Raw genomic sequence first — 26,465 nt, 5'->3', positions numbered from 1 at the left:
ATATAGATATATAGATATTTCCTGGAAATGTATTTTCTTGAATAGGAAGTTATTTATGATGTTCTAGGTAGGATTAATCTACACGTGAGTTAAGAAGTCAAACTCAACCCAAAAAAATGTTAGCTTAATGATTAAGCATTTTTAAGCCTTAATCCCATATGTCATCTCTAATATAGAAATCTCCATGTATGGCATAAAAGAATTTCATCTTAGATCCAAGATGTTAAGGGAATAAAACACAAAGGAATAAACAAGGGATTTATAAATGCCATGAAAGCTATAGTTTTCCAATCCACCCTTAATTAATTGTGAACAATGGCATACATTGTTTTAAAAGATGAAAGTTGTCACTAAGCTCAACCAAAAATTAATATCAATAGCCACAATCCAAATATAATAAATCACCAATCTGCAAATCAGTATTATTCATAATGCTAAAAATCTGTTGTGATTTAGACTTCTTGTATTTTCACTCATCTTTATTCCTAAAGAATCTATGTTACAGATGTTGTATGAAATTATTTAAACAAATAAGATCTTTTCAATATTTCTGTAATAGCCATATCATTCCAAATGACTGAAGCAACGTCCTGTCTCCATTTCAAGCAAAGCCGAGCATCGGTATTCTAAAATGATTACTGTAATATTTTTTATTAAAAGAGTTGGACATCTCAACCAGAATTGACACTCCTACAATTTTATATTGTTGTTAATTGTGAAGTGGTGTCTGACCCATCGCAACTCCATGGACAACATTCCTCCAGGCCTTCCTGTCCTCTACCATCCCCTGGAGTCCATTTAAGCTCACGCCCGCTGCTTCAGTGACTCCATCCAGCCACCTCATTCTCTGTCGTCCCCTTCTTCTTTTGCCCTTAATCTTTCCCATCATGAGGCTCTTCTCCAGTGAGTCCTTCCTTCTCATTAGATGGCCAAAGTATTTGAGTTTCCTCTTCAGGATCTGGCCTTCTAAAGAGCAGGAATCTTCTCCAGCACCATAGTTCAAAGGCCTGTATTCTTTGATGCTCAGCCTTTCTTATGGTCCAACTTTCACAGCTGTACTTTCACAATTTTATAAACTGATGCTATTCCCCTCCTTATCTGTATTGCTTGTTTAGGAGCAACAGCTCAATTTTGAAGAATAAGACTTACACTGCAGCAGTTGTGTTGAGCGTGTCACCAAGGAATCTGAAACATAACGTCCCATCTCATCTACACACCAGCAGTGACCTGAGACAAAGAACAAAAATATGCATTTTGGAACCACTTCACATCGCAAAGAGATGCTCCTTACAATACATAGCAATAGCACTTAGACTTATATACCGCTTCACAGTGCTTCACAGCCCTCTAAGCAGTTTACAGAGTCAGCATCTTGCCCCCAAGAAGACCATCTTGCATGGGTCCTCATGAGGAGGAGGAAGGAGAATGAATGTAGGGGAGGAGGAAGAGGAAAAAGAAGAACAGAAGGAGGAAGACAAGGAGGAAGGAAGGAGGAACACAAGGAGGAGGAAGGAGAAGGAGAAAAAGAGGAGGAAGGCAAGGAGGAGGAAGAAGAGGAGAAAGGAGGAGGAAGAGAGAAAGGAGGAAGAGGAAGGAAGAGGAAGAGGAAGAAAAGCAGGGGAGAAGGTAGAGGAAAACAAGGAGGTAGAAGGAGAGGAAGAAGAAGAAGAAGAAGAAGAAGGGGAGAGGAAGAGGAAGAAGAAGAAGAAGGGGAGGGAGGAGGGAGGAGAACGAAAGGAGGAGTAAGGAGAACTAGAGGAAGAGGAAGAAAAAGAAGGAGGAGAGGAAGAGGGAGAGGAAGAAGTTTACTGTATGTAATTGCTAGTATCTACAGCCATGAAAGACCGTCAATGTTTACTCAGGCAAATATCTTCCTAAATATTTCTCACCTGTGCTCTCATAGCACTGGATGGCCTCCCAATTCCCTTGTCCATCACACTGGGGGATATAAGGCTGAAATGCCAAGCGCCGAGCCTCCCCAGCTGAGTCCATGGATGCAAAGAGACTCTTCCGATAAAATTGCAACGCTACAACAAAGCAAACATGGCTTAAGCAACGAAGGCAACCAACAGATGTAGAATAGAATAGAAAACATGGAACTCTTTTGCTACTAATTCATAAGTAGCTATTATGTGAAGCATTCAAAAGTAAAATATGATATAAAAAAAGATGCAGGAGAGTGCCTCTTCTTCTTCTTCTTCTTCTTCTTCTTCTTCTTCTTCTTCTTCTTCTTCTTCTTCTTCTTCTTCTTCTTCTCTCCTCCTCCTCCTCCTCCTCCTCTCTGCTCATCATTATTAACATCTCCAAGCCTCCTTCTCTCTCTATTTCTACAATTGATGCAATCCTGCTTTGTCCCTAGACCTCATGTGGCTTTCTCCCTACCTATATCATCTTTTCCCCAGGAAGAGAGTATGAAAAAAGTACCATACTTGAACCTCCGCTCTGTGTATTTGTTGAAGGCAGGAGTGGGATTGAAAAAAATTTAGCAACCGGTTCTCTGCCCGGTTGCTAAATAGGCATGGCAATGGAGGTGTGGCTTAGAGGCCTTCCTCAAGTCTCCGGGAGGGTGAAAATGGCCTCTCCCAGGCTCCGGAGGCCCTCTGGAGGCTGGAAATGGGCCCGTTCCCAGATTTCCTGTACTTCTGGTTGGCCCATTTTTAACCCTCCCAGGGCCTCCATGCAGACCCTGCACTTACCTCACATCCAAAATGGGCCACGGTGGAGACTCCTGGGAGGGGAGGGGCAGGGTGGGCGGGGCCAGCCAGTCCTTGCAACTACCACTTTGGTCCTTGCAACTACAGGTCCGGTGTTCTTGCAATTATCGGTTTGGCAACTAACCAACCCATGCGCATGCACGTGGAGGCCCCGTGCATGCACCCCACCCCACGCATGTACATGGCCCCCGCACACATCCCGCCCCTTGCATGCATGAGCGCCCCCCCCAAGCACCCCTCCCCCCACACATGCACATGTGTATGCGTGGCAGACACCTGAAGACCAGTTGGCCAGCAGGAGGCGCAAGTGCATGCGCAGCAGAGCTGAACTGGGGCAATGGCTGTGTGCCACCTCTGTCTTGCGCGCCATAGGTTTGCCATCACAGGTATAGGTTCTCCTGCTTGAGCAGGGGCTGTACTAGAAGACCACCTAGGCCCCTTCCAGCTCATTCATTCTATTCCATCTCTTGTTACTGGAGATGAGCGTTTTTCAAATTTAGCAGCTCTTAAGGTGTGTGCACTTCAGCTTCCATGATTACCCAGCCATCATTAAGTCGACACACCTTAGAGGTGTTAAGGTTGAGAAAGAATGCCATACACTAACATGGTTCTCCTCCCATAATGTCTATTAAGAGAACCAAACAGAGCTGTCGAAGGGGCTGTCAAGAAAGCGAAGACGGTGGCCACAATCGTGTCATCAATACCCAGGTCTCCAATCGTGTAGCTGTGATCACCATTGTGGCTTTTTTTTTTAATTGTCCAAATTTTATTGATTTTAAAAGTTTTACAGGGAAAAAGGGGTTGAAAGGTTATAAAACATTTTGACAGCTACATCGTGCGGGGGGGAGAAGCCCCCCGAGGTCTCGCAACTTTTACAAAAAAAAGATGGGGGAGCACAGGGTGCCTTGGAGGGGTGCCCTGCCATAGGGGCAGCTTGCTGGGATCCCCTGGAGCGGCGGTGGCCGTGGGGGGGGGGGTCTTCAGCTTTGCCCCAGGAGCCGGAGAGCGTAGGGAGCACGCGGAATGCCACCGTGCACTTCGCCGAACGCAGCCTGGAAGGAAATGATTAATTTAAATGCAACAGCTGAAGCGCGGTGAGGTGGGGGTCTCCCCAGGTCTTTTACAGTTTATTACTCTATTGACTGATCTGCAGGTTTTTTTGGGGGGGACTTTGTTTCAACCTTTGGAGGAGTTCAGATTGGAGGGGGGGGGAATTTCCACCCCCCTTGGAAAAGCGGCACTTGGAAAATCTCTCCCTTGTACGGGAGAGAGAGAAAGTTTAAAATCTACTTTCACTTCCTTTAAATAATGGGGGGGAAATCTCCTTTTTTTCTTTTGACCACAACTGCGAGAGAAAGGACGGCTGAACTGATTCTTCTCTAAACTAAGCATGGGAATTTTGGTTTTGTTGTTTCCTGACCATCTGTACTGGCTGAGCCAATATGGCCAACTTCCTCCTTTTTCTTTGTCTTTGTGCATGAGACTCCTCCCTTGAAAAACTTTGTGGCTTTGAACCATTGTGACTTTTGATACTCTTCCTGTAGACCCCTGTTGGAAGGAATGTCCATCTGGGTTGAGTTCCAAGTGAGGGGAAAGACACTGGAAACATTGGAGACTGCTTGAAAAGATGGTTTTAATGGTGGTCAGGATCACATGCCTTGAAGATGTTGGGAGAAGAAGAAGAAAAAGGGGCAGAGATGCTGAGAATGGCTGAGTTTTATATCCCCTCTGGGCTTTTGAATTTGAGCTTGTATTCTGATTGGTTGTCAGACTCCCACAGGGCCATGCAAGGGCAACTCTGAGTCCCAAGCTTGGTTGACTCTTACTGGGTAATGATGTAATGAAAGGGCTTTGGGATTCCTATTATGGCTCTGCCTGAAGGAGGTAGATCTGTGTTATGTAGAATAGACTGGCTCAGGCCTTAATGGTCCATTAACAAAGTGTGGGGGGTGAGTTTCTGCCTCCCTTTTTAGGGGAAATATTGTCCTTTTAATATTTCCTAAAATATTTCATTTTTCTAGGAGAGGGGTGGGGGCTAACTTCCTACACACTCTCGCATATTCTGCAATGCTAATTCTTCCTTTAGTAATTGAAAATATACCGGACCACCGTTTGATGGTCCTCTTAAAAAAATATCATTTTTTAAAATTAACTTACTGGATTGTGCAGCCAACTGGATGGCATAATCGTTGTCTGCCAACAGAATTTCTGCAAAAGTGCTCTCCAGCTGAGAAAAATTACTCCAAAGCTCTCGGCCTCTTAACATGGACACTTGGCTCATTAAAAAGCTTTGTCCGAAAGGAAAATGAGAGCTGTTTGACTCCTGAATAAGTTGCTCCACCTTGTTAACAAATTCCACAGCTTCTTGCTTTGCGGCTTCACACGTTCCAAGACCTGCAAGAAGACAAAAGGTTTGCTCAGAGTAGGGTGAATTTGTATAATGGGGAGAAGGAGGAGGAGGAGACAGCAAGGGAGAAGGGGAAGTGGAAGAGGAAAGAGAAGGAGGAGAAGGCAAGGAGAAGAGGAAAAGGAACGGGAAAAGGAAGAGGATGTGGCAAGGGAGAAGGAGAAAGAGAAGAGGAAGACAAGGGAGAAGAGAAAGAGGAAAGAGGAGGAGGAGGTGGTGGTGGCAAGGGAGAAGGGGAAATGGAAGAGGAAAGAGAAGGAGGAGAACGAGGCATGGAGAAGAGGAAAAGGAACGGGAAAAGGAAGAGGATGTGGCAAGGGAGAAGGAGAAAAAGAAGAGGAAGAAGGGAAAAGAGAAAGAGGAAAGAGGAGGAGGTGGTGGTGGCAAGGGAGAAGGGGAAATGGAAGAGGAAAGAGAAGGAGGAGGAGGAGGCAAGAAGAAGAAATGGAACGGGAAAAGGAGGAGGATGTGGCAAGGGAGAAGGAGAAAGAGAAGAGAAAGGGGAATACAAGGGAGAAGAGAAAGAGGAAAGAGGAAGAGGAGGAGATGGTGGCAAGGGAGAAGGGCAAATGGAAGAGGAAAGAGAAGGAGGAGGGTGAGGGGGAAGGGGAAGGAGTCAAATAAAAGAAGATGAAGTTGATTTTTACTTTGCCTGCATATTAATTGTGGGCAACAAAGACATAATTATTGTCTTCCCAACTTTGGACAGTCATTTGTCTGAAATGGTATAGGGCAGTGATGGCGAACCTATGGCATGCGTGCCACAGGTGGCACGCGGAGCCATTTGTCAGGGCACGTGAGGCGCTGCCCTGTCAGCTGGCCAGCGCTCATGCGCGCGCTGGCCACCTGAGTTCACCTTTTTAAAAGCCACCGCCCATCCGCCCCCCGCTTGCCCCGCCCCCCGCTCACTGATTGGCTGGCTCACCAATCGCCCCGTCCGCCTCTAAGAGTCGTATCTAAACCTTAAAGTCTTAAAGCTGTCAAGTTTGAACACCCCTGGGGTTTTTTTCTAAAGGGTAAGGGGTGCAAGGGTCTTGTAACTTGACAGGTTTAAGACTTGCACACTTCAATGCCAGAGTTCATGAGCCAATATGACTGGAGGAGGAATTCTGGGAGTTGAAGTCCACAAGTCTTAAAGCTGTCAAGTTTGAATACCCCTGGGAGGGTTTTTTTCTAAAGGGTTAGGGGTGCAAGGGTCTTGTAACTTGACAGCTTCAAGACTTGCGTGCTTCAAATGCCAGAATTTTTGAGCCAACATTTTGGTTCCTAAGCAAGAGCGTTGTTAAGTGAGTTTCACCACATTTTACAAGTTGGCTACGCCCATCCAGTCACATGACTCCCAATCCACTCCCACCTGGTCACATGGCCGGCAAGCGACTCCCACAAAGCAGGCCATACCTACAGAAGTGGTTCTAAAAAATGTTGAAACCCACCACTAGGGCCCAAGTTACTTACAAGTTGGAACTTGGTTTACGCTGGCTTGCCTTCCTTGCAGGCGTCCCTTTTCATCCACACACCAACAGTTGCGGAGATCGAAATGTCCCAAGGGGATACTAAAATCACTGTAGGATCCTGGATAATAGTTCAGGCGACCTTGAAGAAGCTGCCAAAAGGTGAACGGGTCCAGTAAAACATTCTCAGATGACTGTGATGGATTGCCCTCCAGCAGCTCTCGGGGAACAGCTTCAAAAGATGAATATTTGGAGAACTCTGGGAAAATATTCTGGTGGCCCTCTGCGTAGAGAATGTTGATGAAATCTTCAAAGCTTTGCTGAGATCTTGCCTTGTAGTCTAGGAGTACGTTAGCCAACTCAGCGATAGCAAGCAGATTGTTATTATTGTTCTGAGCATTCCATCTTTGGTACCACTCAAAAGCTTGTTCAGGTGGACCATTGCATTGGACTGGCCTCCACTGACCATCCAGACCGCACTGAGGTATATAAACGCTGCCCAGTTGTGTCAGAGAAGTGGGACTCAATAGAAACTGCTTGGTGGATCTTAGAAACGCTTGACCAGCTGCGAGATGGCAGTCACTTGGACCTAAGAAAGAACCAACTTGATCAATACGAAGTCCGTAGAACAGGTGTTTTAAGATTTTCACCCCTAGCACAAGAATAGCTGAAATGGCCAACTTTGACTCATTTTAATTAATCTAATCAAATCAGGTTCATTACAGTCAGAGACCAGGACAAATAAAAGCACTCAATTAATATCCAGTTGAAAATCCTAGACTAAATAATAAATAATAGATAAAATCTATATTAAAATCACAATTTGGCATCCTGTCTGTCAGTTACACATTGCCTAATTATGCTATAATAGCAATCCATAAATTGTGAGGCCTATAATCATTAAATACTAAAATGCAAAACAAAATAGTAATTGCAAAAGGGTTTGGAACAGCAGTTGTGTAAAATAGCTAGGGTGGATTAATTACATGTTTCCAAGAATCCTCAGTGCAGAATCTAGCCACCTGTGCTGTAATCACAATACAATACAATACAATACAATAGCAGAGTTGGAAGGGACCTTGGAGGTCTTCTAGTCCAAACCCCTGCCTAGGCAGGAAACCCTATACCGTTTCAGACAAATGGCTATCCAACATCTTCTTAAAGACTTCCAGTGTTGGGGCATTCACAACTTCTGGAGGCAAGCTGTTCCACTGATTAATTGTTCTAACTGTCAGGAAGTTTCTCCTCAGTTCTAAGTTGCTTCTCTCCTTGATTAGTTTCCACCCATTGCTTCTTGTTCTACCCTCAAGTGCCTTGGAGAATAGTTTGACTCTCTCTTCTTTGTGGCAAACCCTGAGATATTGGAACAATGCTATCATGTCTCCCCTAGTCCTTCTTTCTCTTAAGCTAAACATACCCAGTTCCTGCAACCGTTCTTCATATGTTTTAGTCTCCAGTCCCCTAATCATCTTTGTTGCTCTTCTCTGCACTCTTTCCAGAGTCTCCACATCTTTTCTACATTGTGGCGACCAGAACTGGATGCAGTATTCCAAGTGTGGCCTTACCAAGGCATTATAATTGTTTGTCCTTAAAATAGGACTGTGAAAATATCTACAGGCCTCTCACATCCTGGACATAAATTGTTTCAAGAACAATGCATATCAAAACAACTAAACACAAACACAGTCCCCCCTCACCCCCATGCCATCACTCTGCTAAACAACTGATTCATACAACACTATCAAACTATTTACTAAGACCATATTGCTATTATTCTTCTCATCCTTCCTATTAGCTATCTCCTTTTCTACATCTGTCTACAATATAACTTCTGCCTTGTATCTTTACAATTTATATTGTTTTATTTCATTTCCTAGTATGATTTATGTTGATTGCTTATTTAGTATCCCATGACTGTCACTAAAGGTTGTATCTTATCATTCATGATGAATGTATTTATGAAGACTATGATCATGATTGATTACTTATATCTTTTATGTACACTGAGAGCTTATGCACCAAAGACAAATTCCTTTTGTGCCCAATCACACTTGTCCAATGAAGAATTCTATGCTATGCTATGCTATGCTATGCTATGCTATGCTATGCTATGCAATGCTATGCAATGCTATGCTATGCTATGCTATGCTTTGCTACTCTATTCTATTCTATTCTATTCCACTCTATTCTATTTAGCAGCCACTGGAGATAAGCAGTGTCGGAACAGCCAGGATACCTATAGATTATTGGGAAGATATGTGGTTTTTAAAAATATCTCTATAGAAAGAGCATCAATATTGTATATTCATTTTAATTATTTCATTAATTGCTCAGCTAAATTTATTCCATTTTAAATCCTCACTTAAAAGATAAACCTGGTCAACTAAACTTAAAAAAAAATTGACCGTGCTTATATTAAATGCATTTATACAAATTTATGTCCTGGGACAGCAAAGGGGATTAACAAGCAAGTACTGGAAGAGCTCACAACAGTCATGTCACGGAAGGCAAAAGTCACAAAATTGGGTCTCACTTATTTTGGCCACGTCACGTGGAGGAATTCTATGGAGAAAGCAATTATGCTTGGAAGAGCAATCGGAAAAAGGGAACCAGGCCTCCAAAGAACACAGTGGCTGGACACCATCAAAGCTAACACCAGCCAGAGCATGGAACAACTCAAAGAAGTAGTTATGAAACACAAGGCATAAGGCATTATACAATTATACAAGGCATAATTGTAGAAGCATTTCCTTTTTCTCAAACCCGCATGAAAACAGTTCATATTTATGACAGCTGCAGTGTCTGGGGTGATAGGATCACCTTTTGTGACCTTCTGACATGCAAAGTCAATGATGAAGCCCGATTCACTTAAGAACCATGTTATTAACTTAATATAAAAGAGCTCTGATGGCACAGCGGTTGAAACACAGCATTGCAGGCTAATTCTGCCCACAGCCTAGAGTTTAATTTGGATGGGCTCAAGACTGACTCACAACCTTCCCATCCTTCCGAGGTTGGTCAAATGAGGACCCAGATTGTTGGGGCAACATGCTGACATTGTAAATCACCCAGAGAGAGCTGTAAAACACTGCGGGGTAGTATATATGCCTAAGTGCCATTGCTTTATGTTGGGGACACTAAAAACAAAAAAAAAGGGGGAGACTTATTTGAAGATGAGTAGACCATGCGGATCTCATGTAAGTAGGAAATCTATTATCCTAACCAAGAGTTCATATGCTGTAATTCTCATTAAGCTGCCATCTGGTAGGCAATTGCTCCAAAAAGCAACACCAATTTTCCACTGTTAAAGAAACCAGAATTTGGGCATTTGAGTGGGTTTTTCAGAGAGAGAGTTTAATTTGGATGGGAGGGAGGGAGGGAGGGAGGGAGGGAGGGAGAGAGAGAGAGAGAAAGAGAGAGAGAGAGAGAGGGAGGGAGAGAGAGAGAGAGAGAGAGAGCGCATAGATATTGTCTGGATCAGTGATGGCGAACCTTTTCAGCAATGAGTGCCAAAAAGGGAGCACTTCGCGTTCGTATAGGCCACAACCAGGAACTGCCCAGGGGGCATCGGCACGCCGGAAAATGAGCTTATGGTTTTCGATGTACACATGCACACCAGCCAGCAAGTCTTCCGTTTTACAGCCATGCATGCACATGCGCCAGTCAGATGACCAGCATGCATGCTCACCCTGGAAAACAAGACCAGCTCTTCCAATTTCCGGCACTGCCATAGGCACAAAGGCCAGCTGATCCTCACGTGCACAGGTGCGCCAGAAACCCGGAAGAGGAATGGGCAATGCCACACATGCCAGGCAACATGCCACTTTGGCCACGCATGCCATAGGTTCGCCATCACGGGTCTAGATAGAGCAAACTTCTACAAAGTTCTTCCATGACTAGCTTTACATTCTAAGCTCTATGTAGTCGTAGCGTCAGCATCACTCAACATTAGGAGCATCTCACAAACACAACACACACCCACAAATAATGCATGCGAACATGTGAAACTTACATTGTATGGGGTCTCCAGAATTGGTACGTATCCCTGGGACAGGTATGCCTTCTGAATTGACACAGAAACAGTTTTTTCCATGGCACTGGACTGGCAGGAATTTCCCTTCTTTGGTACATGAAGGAATGAACACCTGAGATCCTGCAGGCTGGTCTCTAATTAAGAGCTGCAGACTGGCCCTTTGCTTTTCACACGTTGTAGGGCACCACGGTTTTGTCCCTCGTACTTTGGATCCGGGGATTTCTTTCCCCCTTAAGTCTACGCACCAACACTCCCCTCTCTTACACTGGATCTCCTTGTAGTTCCCATCTTCAGTGCAGTCTGGCACGAAGGCATCGTTGTCCTCTTCCGTGCAGTCTCTTGCTTTCAACAGAATCTTCACCACATTGCCTAAATCTTTGGTGACACTTTCTGGGACAGAAATCACATGCTGCAGAAAAGTGAAAAACTCTGGGGCTTCAAGAAGAGAAGCAAGGAATTTGACGGCATTCTGATTGTCCTCTAAATTGACCGTACGTCCAAAGCTGTCAACAAGAGATTGGCTCAGGTTAAACTTCTCCTGGGAGCTTCCCTGCAAAAGTTGACCAGTCAGTTCACTGAATCCACTTCTCTTCCCAACCTGCTGGAAATACTTGTCCAAATTAAATTTGCTGTTGGGACCAAGAGCTCCTGTCAGGTTAAACTGGGCCAGGTTCTTCAAGAACATCCCACCAAAAAGGTTTTCTTGGAATCGCTTGGGGTTGTTGGTGAACTGTAGAGCAACTTGAGCAAGTTCTCGGGAAGGAAACATCCCACCAACTGCTTCGCTGAGGAGCGTTTCGTATGTGAAGAACTGAGCGCCGCTGTTCCCCCCTGAGATGGAAGACGGCTCCGTGGAGCCCACCAAAAAGTCTCTGAATAGAAAGGGACAAAATCTTGAGGAGCCAACGATCTTCCGTGGCTCTTGAGGAGCAGAAAACAAATTGCTATGACTGAAATGTCCAACGGGGCCATAGAAAAGCCTGGAGAGAGATACTAGTCTCTCAGAGATGCAGGTGGGCACCTTGTCTAGACAAAGGAAAAGATAACAGGAGGTTAATTATCATGAAGAACACAAGAAGAGGCCAAGCACCAGGCCCATACTATCATCTGTGGTGGACATGTGTGAAAACAAAGAATTATTGGATAAGAATACATACATGGTTAGAAACAAAATGTTAAAACTGCATTTAGATTATAAGCCAGACATATGTTTGTTAGATATAGTACCTGAAAAATATAATAAGGGGAATTTGTGTTTAATATTGCATGTTTTGACTGCAAGAATTGTATTTGCACAATATTCGAAAAATGAGGAAATACCGAGAGTGTCAGGCCTGCAGCCATCTTTTCTTTTGGATCTTTGGCCTGCCACACTTTCTATTATTCTGGTATGCATTTCCTATTGTGGGAAAATAGGAGGGGGGATGGTAGGAGTGAGATGTGTTGTAGCCATAACAACATTCTTTCTTGAAAGACAAGGTCATCCTTTGTCATTGCACCTCTGGATATGGATGGGCAGAAGCTCCCAGCATGGCAGTGGGAGATTGGACCATGTGATGGACTTGTTGATGTGGAGGGCAAGATCTTGAACTTTCAGCTGGCTGGGGAAAACCGGGAAGCTTTCAGATTCAGGTTTTCCCAGATGTGCCAACATGGCTCTCTTCATAAATTGGAACTTTGAGCAATACTTGGTCTCTGATTTACTTTTGGATGCTATTTGTAACCCTGACAGAGAGAAGAAGATGTAATTTTAAAAAATGCTAGATGGTGCAGAAATGGTTAGACTGATATTAAAGGTAAAAGAGAAGGAAGATACAGAATATTTTCAAATATGGGATTTGTTTTACAAATGGTTGGATAAAAGAAGTAGAAATTAGGAGATGGGAAAACATTATCATAAAAGCAATTGCCCCAGACAATACACTGTTCACAAAGCACTTATAAATAAACTATTTATTAAAAAAAGAAAACAATCAAAATTAAAGGAAGGTTTCGAAGGAACTGGGAAGAAAGCCCATGGATTTTTTTTTTTGGGGGGGGGGGAGGAGAACGCAAGAAGAGGCCTGAGACTGGTTCATGCCAAGGGCTCATCTACACCAACATTTGGTGTCACATAGTGTCCAAGAAGATTCCTCCAAAAAGTTCACTAGCATGAATGTCAGGCGCAAAAAATCAGGACCGTATGTTAAGTTCCAGCATAGAAGATACCCTTGAGCCTATACACAAGAATCTAGTCAACTGAGACCAAATGCTAAATTGGTACCAGATAAGGGCCAATAGAATCCAAGGAAGGGTTGGACTTAGACCAGGGGTTGGGATTGAAAAGTTTTAGCAACTGGTTCTCCGCCCAGTTTCTGGGTGGGTAGGGCCATGGGGGGGGGGGGGGGCTACTCAGCCTTCTGCACCTCCTTCACCATAGTGGGTGGGTGGCTTTTTGCTTCCCCTCCCTTCCAGAAGGCCTGTTTTTCACCCTCCAAGAGCCTCCGCACGGACCCTGCACTTACCTGGCATCCAAAATGGACTACATGTAGACTCCTGGGAGGGGTGGGGTAGGGTGGGCAGAGCCAGCCAGTCCTTGCAACTACTGGTTCAGCAAACCAAATGTAAAATTAGCATCTGGTTCACCCAAACCGGTCCAAATTCTACTGAATTCCACACATGACTTAGACCATTTGTGGGACTGTAATGATTCTAGACCAGTGTTTCTCAAACTTGGCGACTTTAAGTCCTGTGGACTTCAACTCCCAGAATTCCCCAGCCAGCTGGCTGGGGAATTCTGGGAGTTGAAGTCCACAGGACTTAAAGTCGCCAAGTTTGAGAAACACTGGTCTAGACTGATGACTCATTTAACTCCGCCCCACCTCTGTTTGCTTTCCTCCTACAATGAAACTTCTTTCAGTTGATGCTGCCCAGCACCCACGTAATATTTAAAGTAGATTACTTGTGATCAAGGAGGTAATGATCCATTCAGATTAGCAGCCATTAATAACCTATCCTCCTTGAAGTATTTTGTCCTCTTCAAAAACCCTCTAAACTGGAGGTCGCCCCTAAAGATGGCCCAAAATTCCATAAATTAAATCTGCATCGTGTTACATAGAACAGTTTTCCTTTCTTGGAGTTTTGTTTCAATACTCTCATCAAACTAATGAGAAGAGGAAGGGGGAAACCTTTATCTCTGTGTATTTTAAGAACGCAAGAGTAACTCTGCTGGATCAGGCCAAGGTCCAGGATTTGTTTATCCTCATGAACAGTTAAATCAGGGGTGTCAAACTCAAGGCCCACGGGCTGTATCTGGCCCGCAAGTTGCTTAGATCTGGCCCGTGGGGCCACCCTGAAAATGGGGTGGAGGACCAGACCATGGTGCTTCTGCCAGTGAAAACGGAGCTTGTGGCCGTCCCAAGGTCCATTTTTGTTGGCAGAGGGTTGCAGGAGGCTGTCACAGCCAAAAACGGAGCTTGGGAGTCTGTTTTCTCTGATAGAGCGCTTGGGCCACCACAGGCAACCGTGACACAAGTGATGTCGAGCTGGCCATGTCCACCCTGGCCACGGCCACCCCAAGGTCAAACACAACCCTGATGTGGCCCTCAATGAAATTGAGTTTGACACCCCTGGGTTAGATGTTTCTGGGGAATTCAGAAAGAAGAAATTCACTGCTAATGCATTGCCATTGATATTTGGAGGATTTTGTCTACAGTCTTGAGATAACATTAAGTTACGAATGAAAATTCTTGATGAGCATGTTTCTGGCTTTACCTACCACACATCGGTTTCTGTCCTCTCCTTCTTGTTCCAGGGATCTCCTGTCCTCTGCTGTCGACACACCAACATTCTCCATTCAGTTGACACTGTGTTGGCTTGTAGGCCCCATTATCTCCGCACAATGGTTTATAATCCTCCTCAAAACGAGTTGCCGTGAAATACTCTATTTCACACTTGGAGGGGCCTTCAAGAGAAAAGAACTACAAAGTGTAACAGAACCAATTTTTCATTCACATGTACATTTGTTCCTGTATCTGAAAAATATCCTGAAAAAAATTGGTCTAATGGAAAAATTCAGGAAGAAGAAAACTTGAGCCAGTGGACTTTAGGATTTTAATTACACCATATTGATTTGGCTGTCCTCTGTATTCTGCATTTTTACTGTTGATCACACACACACACAAACACCACATACATAGTTAGATATAAATATAACTGTGTGTGTGGTGTGCTCTATCTCTATCTCTACCTACCTACCTACCTACCTACCTACCTACCTACATACATACATACATACATACATACATACATACATACATGGAGGGAGAGAGAGAGAGAAGGGAGAGAAATGTAACAATAAATCAATAAAAATAAGAACAATCCTCTGTTCAACTGCTATGGGTGGAATAGGAGGAGAACCATCTCATCCCACAAAGAACGACACAGGTAGTCCTTGACTTATGAACACAATTGAGCCCAAAATTCCCATCGCTAAGCAAGACAGTTGTTAAATGGGTTTTGCCCCATTTTACAACCTTTATTGCCACCGTTGCTAAGTGAATAAGTGCAGTTGTTAGTGACACGGTCATAAAGTGACTCTGCCTTCCCCATTCACTTTGCTTGTCAGAAGGTCCCCAAAGGGGACACTACAACCGTCATAAATATGAGACAGTTGCCAAGCGTCCGAATTTTGATCATGTGACCATGGGGATATTGCAACGGTTGTTAAGTGTAAAAACCAGTCATAAGTCATTTTTTTCAGTGCCGTTGAAACTTTGAATGGTCACTAAACGAATGGTTGTAAGTCGAGGATTAGCTGTAGATGTTGACCTGCTGTTCTGTCCCAAGCCTCTAATATATACTGACGCAGACTGGGCTGTCTGCACAACTAAGGAGGGAGATAAGCAATCCCTTGGCTAGGAGCCCAGAAAATTATCTCTATGAAAACAAGGCTTGAACTCACGAAATTCTCCCAATCTTTCACTACGCCTGGATTAGTAAACTGTTGTTTCCTGCAAAATTTCCCTCCCATCGCCCCACCTATAAGCTCTCTGGGAGGGGCCAATCAGTAGCCACCTGTTCCTATTTCCTTCTGTGAGCCTTTTTCCAAAGCTGCTCCTTCCTCCTCTCAGCCCTACGCATACGTAGGTCAGGGACAGCCTCCCTCTGTTCTTCCTCACTGCTCCCTGACTCAGACGCCACCTGGTGGCCAACAGGCCTCTCTAGTCCCTACTCTGACTCCAAACACCCCCCAGAGTCTTCCTCAGCCTCCAGGGCAGTCCCATAGGGTTCATCACTGTCAGATTCCACCAACAGCTCAGCCGGCTGCTGTTGGGCCACAACACCTGCCTTCTTTGGATTTGTGTTTTCTAAACCCACAGAAATGTTTGCTACGTACTGTCAAGCTTCCAAATTTGCTTTGGCTGTTTCAGCCATTTTCAATTCTCAACTTGCCAACAACCCCGAGGGGGGAGGGAGAAGCAGAATGGAATGTACACTCTCGGAAATGAGAGAATAGCCATGGGAACCAAGGACACTTCAACAGGTGTTTGCCAGAGCCAAGCAGACTTTCTCACAACAATATTACGAAACACAATTGGATAATGTGACCTGGCTTAAATAGGGGGAGGGAGAATCTATACTTGAACTGTGCAGGTTTGCGTGGGAAATAGCTAGATCTGGTTTTGCTTTCGTAGGTGCCAAAATGTTGTACTCAATAAAGCTCTGCATAAGAAAATCAGATCATCTCTGTCATACTCAGCCGGAACCTTGACACGTACATCTGAACCTGCCAGTTGTTGCCAGTTGTACTCCCAGGAAACGTCTCTGTAGGATCCTATACATGCTACTTTTAGCAAAGGTGGGAACCGGTTTCAGAGATGCAAAAACAGTGTCGTACACATTTTCAAGCAACATTTCCAGGCCTGGGAAAGAAAAGAAGGTTTTAGAAGAGCACCTTCAAGAGAAGCTTCCCCTTCCGCTGCTCAAACCTCTTTTCTTTTTTATCTGATTAGGATACATCAAATGGGTCCTAGGACAACAAAGGTGACCAATCAGCAATTACCGGAGGGCATAACAGCAGATAGGACATTAGAATCACAACACTGCATCTCATTTACGTTGGCCATATCAGGCGGTGTGAGTGAGAGGGGGAAGCAATTATGTCGGGAAGAATCCATTTTAAACAGGGGTGGGATTGAAAAGTTTTAGCAATTGGTTCTCTGCACGGTTGCTGGGTGGGCGTGGCCATGGAGGCATGGCCTAGTTGGCTTCCTGCTACATGAGAGGTGGGATTTTCACCCTCCCCAGGCTCCGGAGGCTTTCCTCAAGCCTCCAAGAGAGTGAAAATGGCCTCCCCTGGGCTCCGGAAGCCCTCCGGAGGCTGGAAATGGACCCATTTCTGGTACTTTCACTAGGCCTGTTTTTCACCCTAACATAGCCTCCGCACGGACCCTGCACTTACCTGGCATCCAAAATGGGCTGCGTGGAGACTCCTGGGAGGGGCAGAGTGGGGTGGGCGGGGTCAGCCAGTCGTTGCAAACACCGGTTCGGCGAACCAGATTAAAATGAACATCACCCGAACCGGTTTGAACCGGCTGAATCCCACTCCTGATTTTAAATGCTCATTTAAAAGATAAACTTAGTCAACTGGATAGAAGATCAAAACTTCTGCAAAATTAAATGTGACCGTCCTTATATTAAATGCATTTATACAAATTTATGTCCTGGGACAGCGAAGGGGATTAACAAGCAAGTACTGGAAGAGCTCACAACACTGGAAGGCAAAAGTCACAAAACTGGGTCTCACTTATTTTGGCCACGTCACGTGGAGGAATTCTATGGAGAAAGCAATTATGCTTGGAAGAGCAATCGGAAAAAGGAAACCAGGCCTCCAAAGAACACAGTGGCTGGACACCATCAAAGCTAACACCAGCCAGAGCATGGAACAACTCAAAGAAATAGTAGAAGGTTGTCTCTGGAGATTCTCAGTCATCCAGGTCATGGTTGTCCCAAAGGTGCTTTTTCAGGAGGCAAATGGACTTTCTGTTTTTTCTTTGAAGATGTTTTGCTTCAGCTCTTCTGTTTTGCTGTGGAACGGGCGCGCAATTTGGGCGTCCTCCTAGATGCCCGGCTGTCGATGGATGACCATGTGGCAGCCGTGGCAAGGGGGGCGTTCCACCAGGTTCGCCTGGTGCGCCAATTGCGCCCCCTATTGGACCGGGACGCCTTACGCACAGTCACTCGTGCGCTGGTGACGTCTCGTCTGGACTACTGCAATGCTCTCTACATGGGGCTCCCCTTGAGATGCACCCGAAGACTACAGCTAGTTCAGAATGCAGCCGCGCGGGCTATCATGGGGAGTACTAGGTACTCCCACGTAACACCTCTCCTGCGCGAGCTGCACTGGCTGCCTGTGGTTTTTCGGGTGCGTTTCAAGGTGTTGATTACCATCTTCAAAGCGCTCCATGGCACAGGACCTAGTTACCTGCGGGATCACATCCTACCGCATATATCCCTGCGACCAATTCGCTCTCACAGGGAGGGACTCCTCCGGGTGCCGTCCACCAAGCAATGCCAACGGGTGGCGCCTAGGAGTAGAGCCTTCTCTGTGATGGGCCCAACCCTCTGGAATGACCTCCCCCCCCGATATCAGAACTACTACTGACCTCCGCTCCTTCCGACAAAAACTGAAGACTCACCTGTTCCAATTAGCTGGCCTAGCCGATTTATAGTCCCATTTATACCTCCTGGCAAATATTTTACCCTGGGATAGTTTTTAGGGGTGTTTTTTAATGTATTTTTAAATTTTTAAAATTTTAAATCTAACTTTAACTATTGTACAGTAAACTATTGCTACCTCCTCCAGCCACATCTATATTTATTTTATATTTATATTATGTATATTTACTGTTTTTAATATGACTGTACACCGCCCCGAGTCCCTTCTGGGAGAGGGGCGGTCTAGAAATCAAATAAAAGTTAAAGTTAAAGTTAAAGCTCTGCTCAAGAAGCTTCTTGGATGAAAAGCAAAACATCTTCAAAGAAAAGCCAGAAAGTCCAGTTGCCTCTTGAAAAAAAAAAAGCACCTCTGGGATATTGCAAGGTTGGAAGATTTGGAGACATCTGGTCCATAGAATCAAGGTTGGCTCAAGGTTGACTCAGCCTTCCGTCCTTCCGAGGTCAGTAAAACAAGGAGCGAGATTGTTGAAGCCAACAGGCTGACTCTGTAAACCACTCAGAGCGCGCTGTAAAGCACTTTGAAGCAATATTTAAGTCTAAATGCTATTGCTATGAATGCATGGGCTCACAAAAATGTTTTCCTTTGCAAAACCAACACCTAGAATTCAATGACATCAAGATGGAGCTCAAACCAACCCAAATGGGTTGCCTATTCTCAAGTCCAATTGCCTACTGATGGAAAGCACCTCCATTCTGTCTGGATTTAAGTTTCACTCATGCTGCTTCCTCCCGTCTTGGAAGAGGATCATGGCTTGGATGGTCTTGGGTCTCTTCTTGTTCCAAACCAGATTTACCATATTTTTCGGAGTATAAGATGCACCTTTTTTCCTCAAAAAGAGGGTGAAAATCTGGGTGCCCCTTATACAGTGAATGCAGCATTTTTGTCCACCCGAAACCTCACCCCCTTCACAAAAATGGACTTGCAGAGGGTTTAGGAGGCTTACAAAGTGCTCTTGGGGGCTGGGAGGGGGGGTAAAAATGAGCCAAAAACAGGCCATTTTTTGTTTGTCTTTGCCCCCCGCAGGCCCCAGGAGCACTCTACAAGCCTCCCAAAGCCTATGCATGACCTGCTTTTTGCCAAAAAAATCGGGTGCGTTTTTGCAAAAATTGGGTCCTTTTTTGCTCATCCCCCCCCCAGCCCCCAGGAGCAGTTTGCAGGCCTCTCAAACTCTCTGCATGCCCCGTTGTTCACAAAAAAATGAGGCGTGCAGAGCGTTTGGGAGGCCTGCAGAGTGCAAAAACTTTTTTTTAAATTTACCTCTTCAAAATCTTGGTGCCTCTTATACTCCGGTGCGTCTTATACTCTGAAAAATACGGTACCTTTTGCTAGGCAATGGGGCTCCCCTTGAGATGCACCCGAAGACTACAGCTAGTTCAGAATGCGGCCGCGCGGGCTATCATGGGGAGTACTAGGTACTCCCACATAACACCTCTCCTGCACGAGCTGCACTGGCTGCCTGTGGTTTTTGGGTGCGTTTCAAGGTGTTGATTACCATCTTCAAAGCGCTCCATGACACAGGACCTAGTTACCTGCGGGATCGCATCCTACTGTGACCAATTCGCTCTCACAGGGAGGGACTCCTCCGGGTGCCGTCCACCAAGCAATGCCAACGGGCGGCGCCTAGGAGTAGAGCCTTCTCTGTGATGGGCCCAACCCTCTGGAATGACCTCCCCCCCCGATATTAGAACTACTACCGACTTCCGCTCCTTCCGACAAAAACTTAAGACTCACCTGTTTCAATTAGCCGGCCTGGCCCATCTATAGTTCCATTCTTACCTCCTGGCGGATATTTTTATTTGGGATAGTTTTTAGGGTTAATGTTTTTAAAAATTTTAAAATTTTAATCTAACTTAAACTAAATCTGTACAGTGAACTATTGCTACCTCCTCCAGTCCTATATTTATTTTATTTATCTTATATTTATACTATGTATATTTATTGTTCAATTGTTTTAATATGATTGTACACCGCCCCGAGTCTCTTCTGAGAGAGGGGCGGTCTAGAAATTGAATAAAGTTAAGTTAAGTTAAGGCAAAAGGTGTTCACCTACTAAGTTTTCATTTTTAGGAGGGTCTTGAAGGTAGACTCACCTGTATCTTCTAGTTCTCTCCCAAGGCTGTCTGTACAGTGACAGTATCCGTTGATTTCAGGGAACAAATTTCTGAAGGAACTAAATGTTAAGAACGCTTTGGGGAACCTGAAAAAGAAATCCAGCCATTAGAAAATTCAATATAAATTTTTGTTGGGTATAATGATGGTGGGTTATGATAAAGGGACTGTATATTTAGTTTTGCATGTACTGACAACAGCAAGGATTGTATTTGCACAATATTGGAAAAATGAGAACACTCCATCAGATGAGGATGTAATTCAGGAAATATTAGACTTTGCAGAGATGGATAGATTGACTTTAAAAATAGAAGGCAAAGAAGACACAGAATATGAATACATATGAATATGAAAAAGAATACTTGACATGGAATAGATTTTATGAGTGGTTAGAGATAAGAGGTAGAAATTAGATGAAGAAAGATTATTGCTATGCACAAATTAAATATAAAAATGGTTTATAATTATAAATATCCCAATATAATTAAGAGAATTATGAATAAGCTAATATAAAGAGAAATTGAGCTAAACCGATTCTGATGTATTATTACTATTGTCACCAGTATATGTGTCAATATTTCATTTTGTTCTCTCTTTGTTTTTCTTTTGTAACTGATATACCCTGACAATACACTGTATTCAAAATGTTTAGGAATTTAAAAAAGAAAAAAGAAAGAAAGAAAATTCAATACAGATTTGAGATTTTCCATAATGTAGCAAGGGACATAATGGCCACTCCTTTGATATATGATTAGCATATTATGGTTTATATTCTCATGAACAAACCAGAGAATGATCCTTTCAAGAAACAGCTTTTCATGCTTCAGAAATTAAGCTGCAACAGGACGCTCTTTGTTTTATTCACAGATTGTCTTCAACTTATTTTTGAGGGATGGGAAATGGAAGTGATACTAATATGGGTGTTAACCCTGAAGTGAGCCTGGCTGAGGCTATCTTGGAGGCTTCAGAGTTTCCACAAGGAAGATGAAGAGATAAGGAAGGGGGAAATAAATAGCTGGGGTTTTATAATCAAAACAAAACGTTTTCCTGTGGGAACCAAGGACATGCCAACAGGTGGCTGGCGGAGAGGAGGAGCAAAGTTACCAGGCAACCAGCCAGCACCTCAATTGGACAATGTGACTGATGACTTGTGGAAAGGGGGGAATTCTCACTTTTTAATTAGGTGAAAACAGTGAGAACATTCAGAGTCGGTTTTCACCAGTTGTGCCAATATGATGTACCCAATAAATTGTTCTTTGATGAATCTACCGGCCTCGGAGTTCTGCTTCTCATAGTTGCATTACTTGGAACGCTGACAATGGGTCTTAGATCATTATTCCCTCCTATTAAATATGAGAAAATATCAGCTTTGAATCAGGGTATTTCACTTGGAAGTCTCCTTCCAAACATATCACCACCGATAGTCCAGATTACCTCAACTCATGGTGCTTTTACTAGGGCTAGAATGCCTGTCTATCTTCCTCAATGGCAGGACTAGGCACTAAGCATTGCAAAAAGTTCTTCCTACCTGTTAAAATGATGGATGAGATCAAAGACCATCCTATCGGTTGTGTTGACAAACTTGCATTGGACAGGCAGGAATTCTCCATCAGTTGAGCACTGAGGAGGGGTCTTTTCCCCAACACCATGCAGAATGCGGCGGTCTCGGATCTCACACCGGCCAGGACCTGACAAGCAAAAATATTTCTTTTATTCGGACTTCTTTGTTCTCAAAATATCAGTTGTCAAACTTTTCAAAGAACTTTCAGAAGAGATTTCCCCCCATCCTGTAACCATTGCTCATTCTCATCTCTTTATCAAGAAGGTTGATTTTTTCCCCATCTATTTCTCACTGCTTTTCTAACTTTGAGAAGAGAAAGGATGGCTGACAGGTTAAAAAGATAATGATGAGAAGGAAGGAAGGGAAGGAAGGAAGGAAGGGAGGGAGGGAGGGAGGGAGGGAGGGAGGAAGGAAGGAAGGAAGGAAGGAAGGAAGGAAGGAAGGAAGGAAGGAAAAGAAGGAAGGGAAGGAAAATGGAAGAGAAAGAAAGGAAAGGAATGGAGGGAGGGAGGAAGAAGGGAGGGAGGAATGGAGGAAGGGAGGAAGGAAGAAAAAGGAAGAGAAGGGAAGGAAGGGAAGCAAGAAGGAAGAAAAGAAGGAGGGAGGGGAGGGGGGAAGGATGGGAAGCGAAGGAAGGAGGGAGGGAGGGAGGGAGGAAGGGAGGAAGGGAGGAAGGGAGGAAGGAAAAACAGACACTGGAACTTGAAATAATAAAACCGTATTTTGTATTTTGCTCTTCAGCTCTTCAACTATTTTTGCAGAACATTTAACCAATTTTCTGCATTTTGCAATACTTCAAAGTAACAATTCCTTGAAATGATTTGGCTTGAAGATTGCACTAAGCCAGAAAAGGGAAGCCTGGTTAAAACTAATTAGGTTCTGCAAATGCAATCTTGGTATTTAAATGCCTTGGTTTCAGCATGTTGTGAAAACAGACAGCCTCTGAATATTATCACCCCTTTCGAATGTGCCTCTTCAGACTTCGTTGGAGGAAAGAAACCTGCATTCTGGATCGGTCAATTACAGAACTTCAATTTTGAAAGAAAGGAAAGAAGAGTTTCTCTCCATTTCTTCCATTGTGCCAACGGCCACTTATCTGAGCCCCAACAGTGGCTTCATTTTCTTAAAATATCTAAGAAACTATCTCCCAATTATTTTTGTAAACGCATTTTTTTGGAAATGGATGTGCCAAATGTTTCAAGGTAGAACCAGGCTGCTTTCAACTTAACAGCTGGCACAACTGGTTCAAACCCATAGCCGTACCAATAGAAGACAACATTGAAGCTCTATACAACAACACAATACAAAGCCTGCAGACACCATTGCATAGAACACGTGGGGGGGGAGGAAATCCAGGAGCCCAATGAATAGTCAGAAGGCCTCATACCAGTGTAGGAAGTTAGCACCCTCCCCTCTCCTAGAAAAATGAAATATCCTGGGAAATATTGAAAAGGCAGAATATTAAATTTCCCTGGATAAGAAATGGAGAAGCATGTTTTTAGGGAGGAAACAGACTCACTCTTAGTAGCCCCCACCTTTGTCAATGGGCCATTTAAAAAACCGCTTGGGTCAGTCTATTCTACATAACAAAGGTCTCCCCCTTCAGCTCCAGGGTGATGGGATTAAGTCATGACAGTATTAGCCCTTTACCCACCTCACCACAGGGGAAGAAGCAATGCTTAACCAAACGTGGACTCAAAACACATCTTACAGAGTTGCCCCTGCAGGATCCCCCCCCCCCCATGGGAGTCTGACAACCAATCAGAATACAAGATCAAGATCAAAGTCCAGAGAGGGCATAAAACCAGGGACTTTCAGCATCTCGGTCTCTTTTCTTCTTCACCCAACATCTGGAAGCATGTGATCCCCCTTTTCTGTTCAGGAGCTCCAAGGTATGTGGTCCTGTCCACCATTAAACCATCTTTCCAAGCAGCCTCCATGTTTCCGGCGTCTTTTTCCCCACTTGGAACTGAACCCAGAAGGACATTTCTTCCAACACCAGCTCAGCAATTTCATTTCCCACCACCAATCTTTGGGGCAGAGCATATTCCAACGGGGTTGGGAAACCATCAAACTTTTAGATTTAAATTGGACTTAACATTTTAAATCTAAATTTAGCCAGATTGAAAGAAAAAATGCAAGAGGATAGGGAGAAACCTGAGATTCTAACCAAAGCACATTTTTTAAAAAAACCTACATATAGACTTCAACCTAGAGACTGGACTGCCATCTGTTAGAAATGATGTAGGGCAGGGGTGTCAAACTCAAGGCCCGCAGCCTGGATACAGCCCATGGGATGCTTAGATCTGGCCTGTGGGGCTGCCATGGAAGCAACAAAGGATCGGCCAGGGTGCCTCTGCCAGCGAAAGCAGCCCTTGCAAACTGTGTTCTTGGCTGGGACAGCCTCCTGCAACACGCTGTCAGTGAAAACGGAGCTCCGTTTTTGCTGGCAGAGGGTTGCAGGAGGCCGTCCCAGCCAAAAACGGAACTTGGTAGTGCTGGCAAAGCACTCGGGCAACCATAGCCTCCCCCCGACATGAGCGACCTCACGCTGGCCACGCCCACAATGGCCATGGCCCCCCACAGCCCCCCGAGGTCAAACACAACCCTGGACTAGATGATTTACAAGGTCCCTTCCAACTCTGTTAATCTGTAAGTCATCTTTGATCTGAAGTCGGAACAATATTCCCCTTAGGGCAGGGGTGTCCAAACTTGGGAACTTTAAGACTTGTGGACTTCAACTCCCAGAATTCCCCAGCCGGCTGGCTGGGGAATTCTGGGAGTTGAAGTCCACAAGTCTTAAAGTTCCCAAGTTTGGACACCCCTGCCTTAGGGGAATGAGCTTGGTTAGGAAAGGAAAGGAATCTCGCACGACTACATCTGCTTTGAATGCCTAATTATGTTTTGGACTAATGACTTACATTGCCTTGGTTTCCCTTTCTGTCTGGTCCCGTAAATCTCCATCCCTTCGCTGTCTACGCACCAGCATTGTTCCAGAGCCAAGTCACACTGTACGGGGTCAAAGTCACCTGAATCCAGACACTGTGGAATGTAGGCAGTTTCACTGCTATTGATGTAGCGGCTGACCAGAATCTGCTGTTTTTGAAGCTGGCAGAAGGACAAACCTACAGAGGAAAAAAACACAAAGTCAGCTGCCGCCTTACTCTTGCTTGTGTTTCACTACCATGCAGTGAGAGTCTGCCGTGAACTCTGGGGAGAGTGGACGGGAGCGGGATATTTGAGGGAAAGCGAAAGTAGCTTCTGTATCTCTCCGAGATGCTGCTTCAAGGTTACCCGGCTGGGAGAAGAAGGCAGCTGCATACCAACCTATGCTTGAAGTGAACCATTTTGAAAACATCTTGCTTGAATCTGATTGCTCATGAGATAGTCAGCAATAGGAGGCAGTTATTGATATCTGACTCCGAAGGCAGCTGATAACTGTCAGACGGCCCTGGCCTGATCTCTGCCTCTGACACAGAGCCCTCATCAGAGCCTTCCCCAGACTCCAGGACTGGCCCATGTTCCTCCCCAACCTCCTCACTGTCTGAATCTGCTGCCAGCTCCGCTGGCCGCTAGTGGCCCCAATATTAACATCCCACTGTATGTCCCAAAATGTATCTTGCAGGAAAGAAATATATCTGAGAGGTGAGTCTCTCTCTCTCTATCTCTCATACACAAACACAAATGTAGACCACAATTCTTTGTGTTTTGAAATAAAAGTTCACGATAAGAAGGAACTTACAAGTCAAAGACGATCCAGACTGCTTAGTGCCTGTGACCTCAATGCCTTTTTCATTTACACACCAGCAGGAAATCCCATTTTTATTGCACTGTATGTTCCTGGTGGACAAAATAGTGATTTCCAACATTATTACGCTTTTCAGACATGTATTAAGATTTACAAGCCTTTGTAAGAAGCATCAGATGTTATTTTCCAAAAATTAGCTCGTTTGCTATTGCTTTGATCCTATGGGCCACTGTAAGTAAGGAACTGAGCCAATGCCCTTTTTGAGCTGATACCGTCCATAAAAATTAAATTAGTGCTTCTCAACCTCGATAGCTTTGCAATGTGTGGACTTCCAACTCCTAGAATTCCTGACTGGTTTGTTTATTTCCAGATCAGAAGTATCTCAGGTAGCATTTTAATGCAGAGGTCTCCAAACATGGCTACTTTAAGATTTGTGGACATCAACTTCCAGAACTCCCCAACCAATACCAGTTGCAATGGGGCCCAGCGTCCACTACATGAATGCTTGCAGCGCACACATGCGTCCTTACCTCTTGCGATGCCTCCGCGAGCCTCCGCAACACTCCAGCTGCTCGGTGGAGTGTCATGCAGGCACCGTGCACTCTGTGCGTGGAAGCGCCGAAGAGCTCAAATACAGGTAAGGAGCTTGAGCGGACGGGTGGGCCCTCTGGAGCACCATACCGGAACGGTAGCTGATGTTCCGGGCAGACACCAGTACGCCC

General features: G+C 44.6%; 1 protein-coding gene across 1 annotated transcript in view; it reads right to left on the bottom strand.

Moving 5' to 3' along the window:
- The window catches only part of TG (thyroglobulin), a 165,402-nt gene extending 140,428 nt beyond the window's left edge, over positions 1-24,974 (bottom strand). Inside the window, exons 1-10 of the mRNA XM_081949853.1 lie at positions 24,917-24,974; positions 21,963-22,122; positions 20,416-20,522; positions 16,365-16,508; positions 14,363-14,548; positions 10,585-11,631; positions 6,577-7,161; positions 4,872-5,108; positions 1,890-2,027; positions 1,150-1,227 (exon numbers count right to left, since the gene is read on the bottom strand). Coding sequence (XP_081805979.1) covers positions 1,150-1,227; positions 1,890-2,027; positions 4,872-5,108; positions 6,577-7,161; positions 10,585-11,631; positions 14,363-14,548; positions 16,365-16,508; positions 20,416-20,522; positions 21,963-22,122; positions 24,917-24,959 — 2,725 coding nt within the window. The 5' untranslated portion in view covers positions 24,960-24,974. The remainder of the gene's footprint in view (positions 1-1,149; positions 1,228-1,889; positions 2,028-4,871; positions 5,109-6,576; positions 7,162-10,584; positions 11,632-14,362; positions 14,549-16,364; positions 16,509-20,415; positions 20,523-21,962; positions 22,123-24,916) is intronic.
- Positions 24,975-26,465: the final 1,491 nt, after the last annotated feature.

Source organism: Natrix helvetica (genome assembly GCF_964273705.1).
Source record: "Natrix helvetica genome assembly, chromosome: 4".
NCBI classification, from domain to species: Eukaryota; Metazoa; Chordata; class Lepidosauria; order Squamata; family Natricidae; genus Natrix; species Natrix helvetica.
Note: the sequence above shows the minus strand (reverse complement) of the source record. Positions and strands in the feature narration are given on the sequence as shown.